The 17,745-nt window shown below is 47.4% G+C and overlaps 1 protein-coding gene across 7 annotated transcripts in view; it reads left to right on the top strand.

Moving 5' to 3' along the window:
* The window catches only part of PNPLA7 (patatin like domain 7, lysophospholipase), a 135,901-nt gene that overhangs the window by 76,338 nt on the left and 41,818 nt on the right, over nt 1–17,745 (top strand). For all 7 annotated transcript variants that reach the window (XM_080402037.1, XM_080402033.1, XM_080402031.1 and 4 more), the window contains exon 27: nt 15,648–15,804. In XM_080402037.1, the coding sequence (XP_080258163.1) occupies nt 15,648–15,804 (157 nt within the window). The remainder of the gene's footprint in view (nt 1–15,647; nt 15,805–17,745) is intronic.

Below are 17,745 nucleotides of genomic sequence, written 5' to 3' on the forward strand. Positions count from 1 at the left end.
AGGGCGCCTTTGTGACAGCCTGCTCTGGTTAGTCACTCGATGCTGAGCCAGCCAGCGCCGTGGCTGTTGCTCCGAGTGCCTGCAAGGATGCCTTCATCCTCCTTGCTTTCACAGTTCCCTCACCTAAGATGATTTCAGTATTTCATTTCGATAAGCACTATTTTGTGGAGCCCCAAAGTAAAGCAGAGGAGGGGAGCTGCTGCTTCATCTGGGTATTTCAGGCTTCTAATCGACTGATGCAAAGCGTTCATGGTTGGGGTTTTTTTGGTTGGTGGTTGGCTTTTTTTTCTTTTTGTTACAAGCTATCTGGTATCTCTGTCTCTGCTGAAGCCTGTGTCATGCTAAAATACATGCGCTTCCATATTTCTGGCAGCACATTTTGCTCGTTCCTGCCTTCCTTCCTGTAAACACTGCTGTAATTTTTGCCAAACTATTCATTATTTTTTTTTTTTTTTGTTCTACTACTTAATTTGCAAGCTACCACCTGCTGGTTTCCAAGAGCAGAGGTAAGAAAGAGCAGGATTATGGAGTCTGCGTGTTGGTCCTGCGTTGTCCTCTGCAAATCCAAACCGCTGCACTGCTGCTGTGTTGGCTTTAGGATTTCTGGATGCGTGCCCCCATGCAGCGATGTGACCGTGTGCCGTTAGCCATGAATTTGCTCATTTCTGGAGGTGTGCAATGTGGAGGACTTGAAGAGGATTAAATGTTCTCACTCAGAACAGAGAAATATGATAATTTCTTCTTTCTCTGAAACCCTCTTTGTGTCATGGACTAAAATTCTTTTTCTGGGGGTTCAGGCTGGCACATGGATGGTGGGAACGTTGTGTTTTCAGTGGAAAGGTACCAGATGCTGTTTCTGTATTGGAATTGTCACTGACGTTGTGGCTAGGTGGAAGATTTGGGTTTCTTAAAAGTTTGCTTTCAAAGTGAGAATATAATTAAGACTCTGCAGAAAGGACAAAGTTACTCTGAACTCTGGAAAAATCTGCCTTTGGAAGGTCAAAGGAAACTCTTGGGTCCCCATCTCTAATCACAAAGGATCTTCAAGAAATTATGTACTAAGTACTTAACCTTTTTTTTTTTTTTTTATCTACTAGGTAATTAAAGCCCATTCTGGCTAAAAATATCTTGATGGGTTGCTGTGTGGTCTCGTGATAATTAGTGTAGCCTTTGGGTAATTTACTACATGAAGTAACCTCCTTGTTCTACCAGGATGAATCACACTGGTCACAGAACCCAGCAAGCGCTCATGGTGATGGGGTGCTGGCTGCTGGTTATTCCTGTTAAAGGTCTTGTGATCTGTGACTCCATAATATCAATTATTTAGTTGTTATTTTGGGAATGTTTGTCTGGCTTTGCAGTGACAGTTGGTTTGGGAAGATTTACCGGAGCAGCTTCCTAGTAATTATCTTTGTGGTTTGTCATGACAAAAGGCTCAGAGGAACTAAAGGTTTTCTTTCACTTGTGAGTATAAAAATAAAACGAATCGAAGTGATACGGTTCTAAAATTACAACGTTTTGCTTTTGTTAAATGCTAACTTAATTTCAGTTGGAAACGTTGTGGAATTTGAGGGAAGGGAAGGGGATATGAGCTTAGAAAAATAATACCTTTGAAATGTAGTTGCAAGAGTAATGATACACCAAACCCTGCAACAAAGGCATAAAGCCTCCCATAAATCATTCTCGTGACCTTTAGCCATCCCACGTACTGCCCACCCTTTCTTTGGTTTTCTATAGTTGTCTTAGCAAAGCTGTTGGAAAACTAAAATTTGTGGGGAGTAAATAATACAGAAGTATCTGGGAATCCTTAGGGCTTTGAGGGGGGGGGGGTTGGGAAAAAAAAGGTCGTGCTGTTTCAGAAGACTGACTTAGGCAAAGTTGTGATGTCAAGCTTTGCAATGTCATTATTCCAGGGGTGAATTTGGTCCGAGGTGCCTATTCCACATAGGCATAATGGGGAAATACAAAGCATCATTAAAGTGTTAGACCTGCTCCCGTCTGGCTGTTCAATAAGGAGCTGTACTTGCAGTAACGCACATGATGCAAATCCATGATGTGCGTGAGATAGGCTTGTTGAGGAGGAAAGAGCTGCCGTTAAGTTACTTGCCTGCCTCGGAGGTTCTTACGATAAGGCACGATGATCACCGCACGTTCCTGCTGGGAAGGAGCGCTCGTGGTGCCGGAGCCCTTTACCAGGTGGTGCCCGTGGCGTCTGCGCGTCCCTGCTCATGGCACGCTGCGTGTCCCTGCTCATGGCACGCTGCGTGTCCCTGCTCATGGCACGCTGCGCGTCCCTGCTCGCCGTTTCAGGCAGAGCATTTAAGCCTTCCCTGCAGTGCTGCTGTTGAAAAATATTTGTAGATCTATCATCAGGGCATCTTTTCATTGCTCCTTTTTCCATTTTAGTTTTCCCCTCAAACTTATTATTTCACCTTAGGTCTCGATAAGATTTTTTCCACGGAGCTTTCTTGCTGACTCCAAGGATTTGACTCACTCACACGCTTGCTCATTTTGGGCAGTTGCCTTGTTCCGTCAGCTTGTTCTTTCTGCCTTTTCTTTAGTTTCAGCTCTGGCCCTCTGAAAAGGGAGGATAAAAGCAGCAGCGCAGAAGCAGGATGTGCCTTTCTTGTTATGGACACACTTGTGCCTGATGAACCCGCTTGCTGCCTTGCCCGGCTGCGCTCCTGGGGGCTGTGCCCCGGGCAGGATGCTCCCGGTCCGTGCTGTTAGAGAAGGCAAAACCTGCAGGTCCATCCACCACCTGGCTGCTTACTGGTGGCTGCGCTGAGCCCGACTTGGGTCTCTGTGCTCCTTAAAGCCTGGCTTTGTCTCTTGATTCAGTGGCTTTACCCCGCGATGAAAAGGCTAGGAGAGTCCCTGGGAGGTGGATCTTACAGTTCTCCTCTCAGGGGATCACGTTTGCCTTCTGCACTCTGTGTTTGAGTTCAAGAGCCCTGATTACACGAGGAATAAAACAAGGAGGCTTTGCCATTGCTGCGGCCGTTACGTTTGGCTGCAACTCCGCTTCATTCGAGCAAGTTTGAGTAAAAAACCTGCCTGTCGGTTTTGCTTACCTTCTCTGCCTCTGGATGCTGATCCCTTGGCGCTGCTGTTCATCCAGAAGGCTCAAAGACAGAATTTGTTTGTGCTTAGTCTGCACTGAGACAAAGACTTGCAGCTGATGAGCAATCCCTGGCGTAGTCAGGTTGGGTAAAACTGCATCCTGTGGTCGGAAGGAGCCAGGGGATGGACAGGTCAGATCGTCCCATATACATGGGTCAAGCAAGAAGAAAGTGGGGCATGCCCACACCGGCCTGGGGACGAGGTGGGTGCACCGTGCATCTCCCAGTGCAGGTACAAGGAACTTCTGTTCGAAGGCTGGGTCCGATGTGGCAGCATGTCGAGAGGTTTCCCAGCTCTCACTGTGCCCCTGCGTTTTTCTGAGCAATCACGGTACAAAAGGATTGATGAAAAACTCCCAATATAACGTAAGGAAAATCTCGAAACAGGCATTTTGAGAACTTTACCAGATCATATTCCTTTTCTGAATGTTGCTGCCTGCTTTTAGCATACCAGTTTGGCTAGGAGGCGAGGAGCTCTTATGTGTGAGCCAACCCTGTGGTGCTTCCCCTGCTCAGTCTTGTTTACAAAGGAATTTAATTTGGGTGATGATGACCTGGCCTATCCATCTAAAACACTTGAAATGGTTGGGTGTTTTTTTTATTTATTGTTTTGACAGTAAATGCTGTGCTGTAAGATACCGTATTCCTATGAAAGTGTCTTTGCAGGTTGCTGTCCCCGGGGTCAGGGAGCCTTCGGGGAGCCCCTGACTGCCTTGAGCAGAAGGGACGTGTTGCTGATGTTCCACGACCTGTAATGCCGCACTTCAATTACGTTCCCACCAATTAATTGGTACCAGAATTGCCATGAGTGCAGAGGATGAATTGGCAGCGTGCTTGTGTGAGGAGTCAGAAATGATTAATAAACCTGCAAGTACGTTTTGGGGTTTGTTTTGTTTTTCTCACTGGTTTGTTATTCGAACTTGGAGAGGAGCCTTCAAATGTAGAAAAACCTGGTGGTCCCATCCCGGGTGACAGCACGCTGTTTCTTCATTCTGCTATTTTCTCATGATAATTGAGAACAGGAGGTGTTTTGTGGTTACCCTGTTACTTAGTTGCTTCATAGTATTAAGTAGGAAGCTCGACGCTTCCTACTTTATTGGATTTTGCCATCTTAACTCTGAGAAACTCACTTTGTTGCGTGTTACGAGTCTTCAGTGTTTGGCAAGAGGATCACTGCAGGCAACAGACATGCTGCTTTCACCTCCCATGGAATTCTCATCAGCTTTTTGTCTGAGAGAAGCTATGAAGTCCCTGTTTTCTTTCCCTTGCTTGAATTGGTTAAGGAAAGGTTGACAAGCTGCCAAAATTAGTAAAGACACAAATACTCGGCAACGTAACGTGGTAATGCAACAGTTGTGGGGCAATGAGCTGCCAGGAAAGGATGTTAGAAATAAAACCTCTTCTTCGGGGGGGCTGTTGTTAGTTCTGGCAAAGACCAAGGTCAGATGGCAGCGCAGGAGGGTCTGCTCCTCCAGGAGGAGAGCGCTGGGAGCTGGTGCTGTGCGAGTTCCCTAGCGGTGAGGTCCCTTCTGGATTGCCATCCTTTGCTCCATGGTCCCCGAAAGCAGAGTGAAGCATCTGTTCCCTGGAAACAGGGAAGACTGCATAGAAAACGTTGAAGCTAGGTGAGCCTTCTAGGGTGTAGTAAAAGTAACTGGGAGCATGAGGGGAGTTGCTTTTTTAAACTATTAAACTTGACCACAGGCACCCAGACAACGTGCTGTTAAAAGAATGTTGGGGGGTGGGGGGAGAGGGAAGGAATTTGCTGCCTGGATTCAGCAGCTACCTCCAGAGGCATGCTCTGAAAATACTGTCGTAAGAGCACAGAGTAGTTTGGGTTTTTTTCGCCATGGGATCCTAAATGTACTCAATATAGAGATTATAGAAGGGATGAACGAAAATCCCTTGGGAATTTCCTGGACTCTTGATGTTTGTCACGTCAGTTGGAGCACGGTAAATGTTTTCCATCTGCTTTGCTGGGTTCAAAGCTTTACATAGACTGGGTGTGAGGGGCACACTGAGGTGCGAGGGAGGGGGCTCTGTGGGGCCCAGACGTGTTGGTGCTACGAGTTCCTTGTGGCTGGAGTGTAAAAGTAATGCTCATCTTGAGAACTTGCTTAATAACGTCTTCTCCGTGCTTCCATTGCTATCTAGATCGTATATAACCTCTGTATCCCTTTTCCACCTGGCCACGTCTCTGTTAGGCTGTAAGTCTCCGTTTTCCCTTTCGACACATCCAAGCCCTAAGGTTACCCAGTTTCTTCACACCCTCTTCATTCCCCCGTCATCCCTGCTCGTTGTCTTTATATCTGCCCTTTAGTTTCTTTCTCAGTCTTCACTTCCAAGTCCTCTCTCAGAGGACCTATTGCAAAAAATGTAGCGCGCCGGCAGCTGCTACCACACCAGGGGGTGTCCCGACGTGTCAATTTAACAGAAATACACTTGGCTTTGGAATATAATTGTCAGATCCTGGAGTGAGCTTCAGGACCACCCTGCATTTTTTAAACGGATTTATTGATAGCAATGTTTAGGGCTGCTCTCAGGGGTTTATGGTGGGGTATAGGTGTTCCTTTTGTTTGTTACCTCTCTCTCTCCCAGAGCTTAAAATTCATGGTAAACAGAGGGCTGACAGCTTGAAAAATGCTTTAAAATGAGGTTCTGATTCTTTCAAGTATTCAAAAGACATAGTCTGAGAAAACACTTGTTCTGAAGTAAATTATGAAACAACAATTCTTGCTAAAACCATAGCTCTTCATGCTGACCTTGGCTGGGATCGTTCTGAAAGAGCAACAACAGCCTCCCCGAGGAGCGCGTGGCGGTGCGAGTTACGGCAGCTACTGGGGTTACACCACCGCAGCCAGGACTGGGCAGCCAGGATCTCACCTCACTGGTGTTCGGCTCCTGAACATCGCACGGGCTTGAGCAAACGGCTTAAAGGCTTGTGACTTGTCGTCGTCTTCTGTAAAACGAGGCGTTGGCCTTCTTAGCTTGGGCATCCCTGCCGGTCACCCTTTGTAAATTGCTCTGAAGCACTTGGATGGAAAAGTAGTGTGAATCATTGCCACTAGGAATTGTTTGGGGTTTTAGGAGGGTGCTGTCATCTCTAAATCTATATGGATTTATGCTCTCGTCTCTTGGGTTGGATGTGTCAGGGGAATTTGCTTGAAACTTGACATCCAGCCCAATTATTGTGATAACTCTGTATTCCGGTGTGCGGTGGCTGAGGAGTAACCAGGCTGCTGGTGGCCCTGTTTGCGTCGCCTGGGTACAGTGCTGAGATATGGTCAACGTTTGAGGGTATCCTTGCCTTTGTGGGCAGCAGAGCCCCCCGAACACACCCTGCAGTCCCCAGCCAGCTCTGGGAGCACCAGCTCTGGTGCCTGTTCCTGCAGCGCAGCGATGCCGTGGGAGAGGGGCTGGGATGGAGCCCAGCAGGTCCCGTGGAGCTCCTCGGTCTGCAGGACGTGCCCGGTCCTGACCAGCCGGGGGGTGCGTTTGCTCTCCTGGTGGCGTGCAGAGGTTAATCGCTGGTCGTGGCCATGTGTGACCCTGTAGAGCTGATGTGGGTCCAGCGCCAGCCTCGGGCAGGGGAGCAGCCTTGGTGGTGCAGAGGGTGGCTGCTGGTGGTGCTGGGCTCTGCCTGGGTTTGGCCAAGGTCCTTGTCTCCAGCCTGGTGTCTGGCAGCCCCATGGAGAGCCTGTCTGGCATAAATCGGGTCCTTCTGCACTTAGGTTACACCATTTCCTAATTTCTACTTAGGCAAGGTAAGAGTGAGGGTTTTCTGCAATTCCTGGATTTTCTTTACCCCTGAGACAGTCAGGCAGCATCTGTGAAATTCGTGTTTTGTTTCCAGTTGCTTGCTGAAGGCACTGAGAAGGCGTGTAAGGACTCTGCTTTCCTTTTCTGTGGCAAGACAGGGCTTGGAGAACATGCACCGCTAAAAGGATCCCATTCCTCATCCTGATGGTGCTGTAAAGGGTGTCAGGAAACGCAACTCAAATAGGAAAGAAACTTGAAAAACGCTTTTTCCTTTCCTTTAAAAAGAGTGAAGCTTACCGTCCAGCATCTGCTGTTTATCAGTGGCCAGTAATGGCTGATGAAGCCAAATTTCTGCAGCATGGAAGCATCATCCTGATACAAAAGAGGCTGAATCTGCTTTGTGTCATGGAAAACAACCCTGAATAGTCGAGAGATTCTTCTTCCAGCTGTCTTTCTCCCACATTATCTTTCTATCCCTTTGTACGCCAGGCCAAATCTGTCTTTTGACATTTGGAAGGGCAGAAAGTCGGCAGCCTCGAGGTTAATCCTCGTGACCTTTGCGTTGGTCAGCTCGCAGACCTCCTCCTCCTCCTCCTCGTACAGTGAGCTTGCTGCTGGGGTAGGTGCATTTCAGAGGAAGAGAAGCTATTTGATGACCTGTAGTTTATTTTTGTGTGTGTGTGTGTAGACAGTTATCTGTACCTCAGTGCACAGTGGAGTTGTAATTTTTTCTTTATGACATCCCTTTTTGAAGCTCAGATTGATGTATTGGGGCTTCAATTTGTAATTATTCCTATACACTTTTGGGGAATGGCTTGTGCCCTGCGTGTTTGGGCTGTTGTCATGAGCGGAGCATCCATTGCCACGTGCTGGTAAACCAGGGTGAAACTTGAATTCCAGTGTCAGCCGTGCAGTCAGGCTCCTGGAGTCCCTGTGTCTCTCAAAAAAAGCGGATTTGATTTCAGGCGATATCCAAGAGGTAAAATAACAGAGAAAAGACTAAACTGTTTAACCTTAAAGATAAAATTACAACTTTGACATGGTGTTTTACTTTTGGTGCTGTTCTGTAGAGGCTGAGGGAGAAAGATAAGGAATGTGGGCTCTTCCTTGGAAAAGATGATGATAACTTGTGTTTGGATACCTAATTCGAGTCTTATCCAGGTCAGCCCTCGAGCATGTTGTTTGAACAAACGAAACCCAAGCCCTAAAAATAAAATTGTGAGTTCCAACTGTTTGCTTTTGTTGAGCAAACCTCATGAGACGTGGCTGTGAACTCGTACGGAAGGCCTCCGACTTTCTGTTTGCAAACGGTTGGTAATAGACTGCGGAGTAATTGCTCCTAAGAGGCTTTGCTTTGATTTCTTCGGGAAGAACCATCTTGTGTATTGCCCGAGAGCTCAGCCATATTAATTGTGTTTATGCATCTGTTCAAAATTCTGCCTCAAAGTGCAATTGTCTCAAACACAGACAGAGCCACGCGGCTGTTCCCAGATCTGAATGCTAATTGCTTGGTGAGTTGTGTAATGGTTGGGTCATCACATGCACATAAAAGCCGTGTTCATACGGCTTGGCAGCCATGTAATGCTTAATGATCTGATTTTTCTTTTTCCCATCTGTGGCACCTATGTAATTGCTCATTTGCTCCTATTTGCCATGGAGGTTGAAGATTTTAATGGCTTCTATTAAATCCTCCAAGCAGCAGGAGCTTGGGAGCCATCTACTTCAAAGTTATGACTTTAAAATAAAAATAAAAAATAGTGCAAGTGGTTTTATTTGGACTGTCCTGTCCTGATCTCCAGTCTTCAACCCACCAAACTCATTTATTCATAGCAGTACTTTGATATACAGTTGAAATTAAACAAGGAGGTGGTGGAGCTGTGGTTTAACACTTGTTACTAGTTTTGCATCTCTCTTTATCAGCTGAAAAAACGTGTGCCACATTACAGAGCTGCGAGTTTGAGGGAACACTTTCCACGTAGCAATCATGATGTTCTGCTGGCATGGCCATGTGCTTTCGAGGAAGGCTGTAAAGCTCTTGCATTGCTGTGATTTTTAGGTGTCTATGTCTAACTTTATGTGGGCAGTGAGCTTTCCTGTTAAGAAAGAGGAGATTGGAGAAGCTGTAATTAATCTCAGTTAGATTCTTTCAAGTGCTGTGCTTTTGTCTTGTGCAGCTTCTAGACCCTGTGCTCAAAAGGGGCTCTTCTAAGACTTTTCACAAGTAAGTCTCAAAGGGGTGGGGGAAGGAGGATATGTTTGTTTTCCAAAGAAATTATCTTTCCTTGCAGGTAACTGAATTGTTTCTTGGCTCAGAGTAAGAGGCAGGATTTTGTTTGGCATCCCCAGCAGAGCGCGGTTTGCCACTCAGCCTCTCTTCCCTCCTTCCTTCTCCTGCATGCACCTACCGGAGTGTGCTGGCAGATGGGATCAGAAAACAAACTCCGGTGTGTTTTCTGATTTACCCTGTCTTTATTTTGCGTTTTTTCTCCCCTCTGATGGCTTACTCGTGTAGCCCTTCACACCCCTGGACTGGGTAGACCTGACAGCCCTCCTGGAAGGGCTGAACAAGTTTTTGCTCATTTATTTCTGTTAGGCCCAAATCTCTCTGTTTAAAGCTTGTTCTAAAGTTAGTCTATAAAGCAGAAACAAGATCCGTGCTAAAAGGACACTGTATTTGGATTTTCTTGCAGGAAGGTGGTTTCACTGGGGCTGCGATAAAATAGGAATTGCTTTTTCTGCCGAACGCGGCTGCGCTGGGCGCACAGGTTCATGTGCGATCTGTAGTGTTGGTAATCCGTAAGGGTAAAGGGCAAGTGGCTCCTTAGCTCTGACTTAAAAATGGAGGGGAAGGTGGGAAGAATCCAGGTCCCTGGATCAAGACGCCTGTATCTGGGGATTGTTTTCAAAATGGGCAGCGGAAGGGAGAAAGCTTCCTTCAGGGCAGCTGCTGGGAAAGATCTTGCTGGTAGATGGTAGGATGAGCACCCGGTAATGGGGGATTATTCCCTCTACTTAGCTTACAAATGGGGCTTAATTAATTAACGTTGTCCAGATTGGAAGCTTTCTTGTAAGTGCACAAGCAGTAGCAGCCGAAATGCAGTGGTCTGTTTTCTGTTATCCTTCTGAGCCGACAGATAATCACTGTAATTATTCTGGGAAACTTCTGATACTGGGAAGTTTTGTGGTCAGGAAAGCTGGGAAATAATGCTATCGGAAAGATACAAGTACAATTAAATTCCAAAGCGATGTTGTACGTATTGTTGCAACTGCAAAAGATTGAAGGTGTCAAATTGGAGAGAATACCGTTGCAACTTGTAGGCGACTTGCTTGATTTCGAAGTCAGTGACTGTGCCACTCAGCGTCAAGATCAGCAACAAAACACACACCAAAAAATGCTGCTTCTTACACAAAGAAGTAACGTCTCTTTATCTCACGTGTCAGATACCACTCTGTATAGCCCTTAATTTAAGTAACAACTAAGTTTCCTCCCTGCTCCAATACAGTGAGCACCTCCAGAATAACTCTGAGAGGTGTCTACCACCACCACCACCACAAAAGATGTTCAGATAATATTGTGTAGCGAATGTAGCCGTATCTGTTGATCTGAGACCCGCTGATAGTCACCAGCCCCAGGATCCCGGGCCAAGAAGCCCAGGTGAGCCCGCGTGCCGTGCCTGGCGGCATTTCGGGACGTGGTGTCCATTCCCGTGAGCTGTGGAAGCTCAGTCACCTTCTAGTTGTTTTCTGCTACGTTTTCCCTACTGCTTTCAAAGCAGCCGTGGGGGAACGGTTGCCCAATGCACCACTTCTGCACATCTCTAAAGCCGATACAGTAAATGCGTGTTCATCTGCGCTTGCCCCATAAGCTGGGTGGTCTAACAACAGCTTGTAACGTGCTTTGGATCAAAGCCGTTATAGCGAGGAAAAGCTGGTTTTACTCCTATAGCTTTGCTTCTTCAGGAGTTTTAAAGTTGTGAGGGTGCCTTAATTCAGGTTTGTTAGGCTCTAGTGGAGCTTAAAGTCCCCTTGGCAGTTCCTCTATTATTTTTTTTCTGCCTACTTTGTCAGTGAAGTACATGAGGAAGGCGGTGCAGGAGCTGTGTGTCCCGCTCCGGGGAGGCTTTGGTTAGACGCACAGCAGAGCTCTGCAGCAGCCGTGACCTTAATCCTGTTTTTAACCAAAGGAAACAGCATCTCTTCAGTGCATTCAGAGAGAGCTCCTTCATCCTGATGAGTCAATTAGGAGGAGAGATGGGTGCCGGGGAGGCTGAATGCTTGAGCTGTATTTTCTCCTCCTTTCTGAAACTGAAGTGGGCTTTGGAGGTGAGCAGCGTGGTCACGCTGCAGCCTTGCCTTGCTGCTCCGTTGGTCACGGGCTGAAAAACAAGTGTCCCCTCCCCGCGTGCTCACGGTATCACGCTTATTCTTTCTCATGCTGACAAGCAACATCCTATTGATTTGTTAAATGTGGCTTGTGGAGAAAATATTGGTGCATAGGCTCTATTTTTGTATTAATTGTGTTTTCTTCAGCCCCCTGATCCGAGCACAGAGGACAGCCTGGATTCCTGCTGACACTTTATAATCTCGAACATCCTGCTGCATTTGCTCGCTTCTTCCTGAGAGTCGTATCTAATCTGAGCTCTGGCAGGCACGTGTGGAGCTGACACATGCACGTCTCGCAGAAGAATTTTTCTTTTATCAGTTGTGCTCTGGCCTTTGTGCATTACAGTCACATGCCAGTGGCATTTCCCCGGGAGATGAAAGCGGGGCTTGTTTCAGGAGCAGGAATTTTCCTGCAAGACCTTCTGCCAGAAAGGCTGTGTCCTCTGTGTGCTGTGCGGTGTTATTTCAAGGAAGGACGCCTTCTACCCCATCACTTCTCTCCCTGCTTCATGGTCATTTATTTGTGACCGTTAGTAATAAAGAAGAAATGGTGCTTGGAACTTTAAGAAGCACAGCCCTGCTTTTGGAGGGGTTTTTTAAGCACATCGAGCATGAGTTTGGTGGGTAGTGCAGCGGGCGGCGCTTCGGGGCAGCTGATGCACAGAGCAGCCTGCGACTTGCCTTGCTCAGATCAGGTTGTGAGGACGTGGCAGGTGTGAAAACGGAGTGTGGCTCTGCTTTCCAGTTCCTCCTCCAACTGGTTGGTGCTGTTTCTGCTCGCTCTGCAAAGGGCGCTAATTAATCAGGCCTGTCCTAGGGAGTGATGGGTGATGACAAGGAGGTTTTGTTAATAGACTCGCACTTCTTGGGCAAATCTTTGGGTTCTGGTGCAAATTATTTGAAAATAATCTTCTAGGTCGTTTGTCCTTGGTGCCAGGAGGCCTTGTCACTGTCCTGGGGACAGGCGTTAATCCTGGCAGGGGAAACGCTCCATCCAGCTGCACTGTCAGGTGGCGTTAAGGCAAAGGACAGCTGCGGGTGTAGCTCCGGAACGTACTGTGCATCTCCCATGGGAGTCACTCCTTCCTCCTGTCGAGGCGGGCTCCCCTGTTCCGCCTTTCTTCTGGAGTACATGACATCCAGCTCCGCGTCCTCCAGGTAACGGGGGATTTTCCCCCTCCCTTCCTCCACTCCACACGAGTGCTCTGGCGCTGATGTGTACGTACAGCGCTGACACAAGCCACCTCTGTGCTCCTCTTGCCACGCACCTGTATTCCCACATGCTGCCCTGGTATTACAAGAAGTGCACGATCCCTGGGTTGTTTTTTTTTTTTTCTGCTTGATCCCAGGGTGGGTTTTTTCTTCCCTGCTCTGACCATTACCAGGGCCCTAGCTCCTGGCTTCGGTGTCTCCGTGCTTGTAGCATAGCTGCCCGCGGCGGCTCCCCGCGATGCACCGCGGGCTGCGTGCTGCTTGGCAAGGCGCCGGCACACGGCTTCCCTTGGCAGCCTGCCCGTGTTTACGTAAGCCGGGAGCTGTGAAAAAGTGGCCGAGAGCAAACCAACTGCGAGGAGCTGTTGAGAAGTTTTGCGGTATTAGCGGTGCTGGCGTAATGATGGCCTGAAGCTGTAGGGAGAGGGGAAAAAACCCAACACGTTCCTGTCCTTCGGGAGGCTGGGTGGTACATGGAGAAACGGGACGAGTTCGGGTGTCTTAGCCTTTCTTCAGGGTTTAGTTTGCACAAATAGATTCAGCCACCAATGCTCCTGTTTGGGGTGCCTCGACTGGAAGAATGAGTTTTGTATAAATGTATAAACATAACTTGGGGTGGCAGTTTCTAGGAGGCCCCTTTCCGAGCAAGAAAGGTGCTTTTGTTCCCATCTTGCAGGTGGGTGCCTTGAGATGGATGCGGCTGCTGGAGATGCGTGGCTGTTACCCGTGAGCTGATACTGGCAGGGGCTCTGCTGCTGCCCGACACAGAGGTGGTGGCTTGCCAACAGGAGTCACAATCTTGTGTCGTTCATTCGAGGGCATCATACAGCCAAATAAAAAAAGTAAAAAGAAATCCAGAGTGAGCACGTCAAATCCCCCGTATCTTAAGGACGTGTGAATGGGGAGATCCGGTTTCAGAAGAGGTTAAAGGGAGCGAATCCAGTCTGCAGCTAGCCCTGGCCAGTTTAACATTGCCCTCTAACTGGAAATGCTTTACAAATCGGTCTTAATAAATCCACGTGATGTAGCTTTCTCCAGGAAGCAAGTTGGATGGCATGAGGTCCATCCTCAGCGGAACACCGGTGCCAGCCCGTGGCTCACACGCAGGGATAAGGCAGCAGTACGTGCCGGGCGTGGGAAGAGATCGCAAAAATAATTGCAATCTGAAAGCCTAAAAACAACGGGCTCCTCTGGCAGGGATAAAAATACCGTTCTTTTAACTTGGGGCATCTTACGAGAAGAAGCAATAGTAAAGCAGGGGAAGGAGAATTTGGAGAGGAAAACTCAATGGGCCATTTTCTGCTGGTGGGTTGCAGCAGCGCAGGTCTGTCATGAAGTCACTTACACCAGTATAACCGAGAACCTGTCTCAAAACGCTTCAGCAGCTGGAGGGGATTTATTTAGATGGAAAGAATGTGTTCAGCATAGCTTGGCCAAATGACACCTATGGTGGACTTGGCAGCTGTTAGCAAGTATTTATAGGATGTAAACAGCGAGGGGAAGGAGGACAGAAATAGAGCAAACTGGCGGGGAACAGAAAAATGAGATGAAAATGGGAAAAGGAAGATTTTTACTGCTGTATAGCTTAGACTGCAAAGCATCCATCCAGGTGGAATGAACTAATTGACGTGCTTGGTATTAACTGGACAAAGCATTTGAAACCAGAGGACATAATTTTGTATTGAAAAGAAGGCAGTCGGCCTCCGTGCTAATTTTTCTTGGTTTTGTAATGGTTCTGTAGAACGGAGAAGGATCCTTCTCCCATTAGGGGATCACTGCTTATAAGATCAGATCAAACGCTCCAGCTCTGTGCTCTCATTTCTGGTCGTAGGTAGTGTCGATTGCTTCAGAAATTGGTTATTTGCAGAAATTAGCAAGGTTGCACCTCTGATTTTTCCTATTTAGTAGCCACTGACAGCCTGGTTCCTTTGCTTCATCCTGTCCATGTTTAAATCCATTTGTGATTTGACCTCTTCAGCATATGGTAACAGCAGTTTCTGCAGTTTGTGCTTTGCATACGTGTGTCTGTGTGTAAATTCTTTCCTTTACATTGAACTTTCTGCATGGTGATATCATTGGCTGGCCCTGCGTGTCCCCCATCAGTCATGATCTTCATCAGTTGGAGAGTCAGCTCTAGTTTCTTCTCATGTGAAGTCCTTTCCATATTCTGGTCATCTTTTGTGCTTCTCTCTGTCATTTTCTAGTTTTGCCTTTTCTTAAAAAAAAATATTTTAATTATTTTTTTATAAGTGAGAAGACTGAGCTTGCTTGTAGTTTTCAAAATGCTGGTCCATCCTGGATGTATGTTCTTACGTTTTCTGTTTCATTCTGCTTTCTTTGACTGCCTTTTGAATTTGCGCTGAACGTTAGGTGAATATTTTTCAGAGACTATCCGCAGTGGTTCCAAAATCTGTCCGTGTGAGCAGAGCTAGTTAAGAGCTCGTTGCTGTAGGGGCATTGCTACTTCAGTTTTTCTCTTGTCCCATCAGCGTTGAGGTTCATCTGTTGTTTATCACTTGAATCCATCATTGCTCTGAGCTCCTTCTGCACGTCTTGAAATCAAGGAATACATTTACTATCCTAAAGGAATTTGTAGCATTCTCAGATGTTGCCTCCTCATCTGCCCCTTGCCTGGGGCTGTGTACAGGTGAAACTGCTGCCTTCTCGTCACTGTTTGTCTCTTCTTGCTCTTTGCTCCATCTTCAAATTCATTATTAATCCCTGTGGTGACCCATCCCGTGATCCCAGGCTGGCTGTTTCCCTCAAGAATCGCTGGAAAAGAAACGTGTGGAAAAGTCTCTGAAATCCAGCTGTTCTTGGCTGCTTTGGAAGAACCCTGCTAGATTTTTTGATGCATCGCGCTCTTAAAGCTGTGTAGACTTTTCCTTCGTGTATCCACTGGCTTGGCTCTTGGCTGTTGTTTTTGTGTCGCTGCCTTTCGTACGGAAGTGATGCTGGGTGGTCTGTATCTCCTAGGATCCTCAGGGGGGGCATTTGAAGCTTTCTGCACTCACAATGTTTGTTTCTGGCGTCAAGGCTTGTTTAGCAATAGACTGGCAGTTCAGCTAGTGCACGCTCGAGTTCCCTTAGAAGGTGGCATTCGGGTCTTTATGCTCTTTCAATGGCTGTTTGTCTGATCATGTCGTGTTTTTTTTTCTTTTCTTGGCACAGAGGATGCTCCCAAGTGGGAGTCATCAGAGCGCTGATTGAAGCCGGCATCCCTGTGGATATGATCGGAGGAACATCTATCGGCGCTTTCATGAGCGCCTTGTACGCCGAAGAGCGCAGCTACAATCAGATGAGGATCAAAGCCAGGCAGTGGTCCATGGTAAGCGCTGGAAATGTTGCACTTCTCAGCTGGAGGGCGAGAGCTCGACGGCGAGCCTGAGCGGGCAGCAGCGCAGGGAAGGCGCAGCCACCTGCATCCCGGTGTCTGTAGGAGAGGGACCCCTGCCTGGTGGGACGGGAGCAAACTGGGACAGCTGCTGGCTGGCACACTGGTGGCCAGCACGAGCCCCCGAGGAGGCAGGAGTCGAATGCTTGACTTTGCACGAGTTCTAGTCACGCTATAAACGTAGAGTGATGCTGTTTAAGTGTGTTAGCCTGTGTTTATATTCTCTTTTTTACCTGCTGGACTCTGTTTCCTTTCCAACTCTCAACAAATGTGTTTCTCTTTTGTATAATTTTCTCTCTTTCATTCTCACATGCTGTCATTTTTCAGTGGAACTGATTGACAGAGGTAATCCTTCTCTAAACTACATACAAACTGTGTAATTCGTGGTGTAGCCCGAGCGCTCCAGAGTTGGCGGTACTCTGGCTCCGGAGAAATTTTAAATTTTCAATATTTATTACAAAACCATATTTTCATAGTGAAACCAAGGTTTGGGAAGGTGGTTTGAAATAGTGACTCCTGTGGGGGAATTTATTTATTAAAAGATATTGGGGGACAGTTGTACCAGCACCGGATTGCACTGGTTCACATGGACTACACATGGAGATCAGCGTTATTTCTGAAGTTTGCTAGTTACAGCCCTGTGTCTTCCTGTGAAACCCACATTTTCATGTTGGTTTTCTTATTAGAAGGGAAGGAACACAAAGGGAATTTTCTAAATTACATTAAGCTCTGGGTGTGCTTAAATCTTGAGGTTTGGGGGGAAATAGGAGCCTGTAGCTGGCACGTGTGTGCTGCTTACCCTTCCCGAGTGCCTTCCAACCTGCCACGGCTCTGAGACAAAACCCACTGTGTCTTGGTAAGATGCCAGCCCCTTTGCAAGCTGGACAGTCTGGGGCATTAAAGTACTTCTTGAGGGCCCAGCATGGTTGTGCTGTCGTGGTGAGCCGAGAGCTGTGGGACTCCGTTTCACGCCCCCGTCACCGTTTGCTAGAAGAAAGTGGATTTTGTGCTTTTTATTTTAAGAACTGCCTGTGCCTGTCTGGGTTGGGAAGTGCCCGAATCATAAACTGTTTACGATACAGAGCAGTTTGCTGGAATGGCAGGTGTGGAGGAGGTTAGGGACATAAACCCAACTGTACTGAATCGTGTCAGACACGCGTTTAACCTTGCGCTCTTTATTTCCCCCATTGGTCACTACCAGGCACTTACAGGAGAGCATCTGGGCAGGGTGAGCAGGGTGATGCTTTCCTCGCCCCCAGCAAGCCGTGGCTCGCTGCCCTCTCCCCTTTGCGCTTGGTTGGGCTACAGTGATGGAATTTTCCTCCATGCATTTGTCCAAAGGATCCTCTCCTCTTGTTTGTTAACTTATCAGATCTCTTTTGCGCCGGGGGTGATGCAGAGCTGGAAATGCTGTTTTCTCAGGGCTGTGCTCCCATCAGAGGCAGCTTCGTTTCCAGCGTTGCAGCTCTTGAGCTTGCCAGCCTAATCTGGAATCACACTTGCTTTTACCAGGCATAGTTAATGATGAAATGAAGGAGTGTTAAATCTATTGATATACTTTGGAACACAAACTGCAAAGCTCAGAGTATGTTTCACAAAGGAAAAGGCAGGTTTTGGCCCAGCCTCGGGCTGTTTCAGATATTGGTACCTTGAAATCTGCAAATAAGCAGCTGGAGGAGAGGTTAATGACCTTTCTTAGAGCAAACATTTCATCTTATTAATGAAGAATGGATTTTCTTGAGGTTTTTCGTGAGTGTTCTGACAAGCTTGCCAGGCCCCCATCCAAACCAGAAATTGTTCAAGGGTTTGAGAATGAAAAAAAGACCGCTCTGTTTGAAGCCCTTTTCGCTGTTAACAGCACCGTCCAGCAAAATG

Source organism: Falco punctatus (genome assembly GCF_963210335.1).
Source record: "Falco punctatus genome assembly, chromosome: 9".
NCBI classification, from domain to species: domain Eukaryota; kingdom Metazoa; phylum Chordata; class Aves; order Falconiformes; family Falconidae; genus Falco; species Falco punctatus.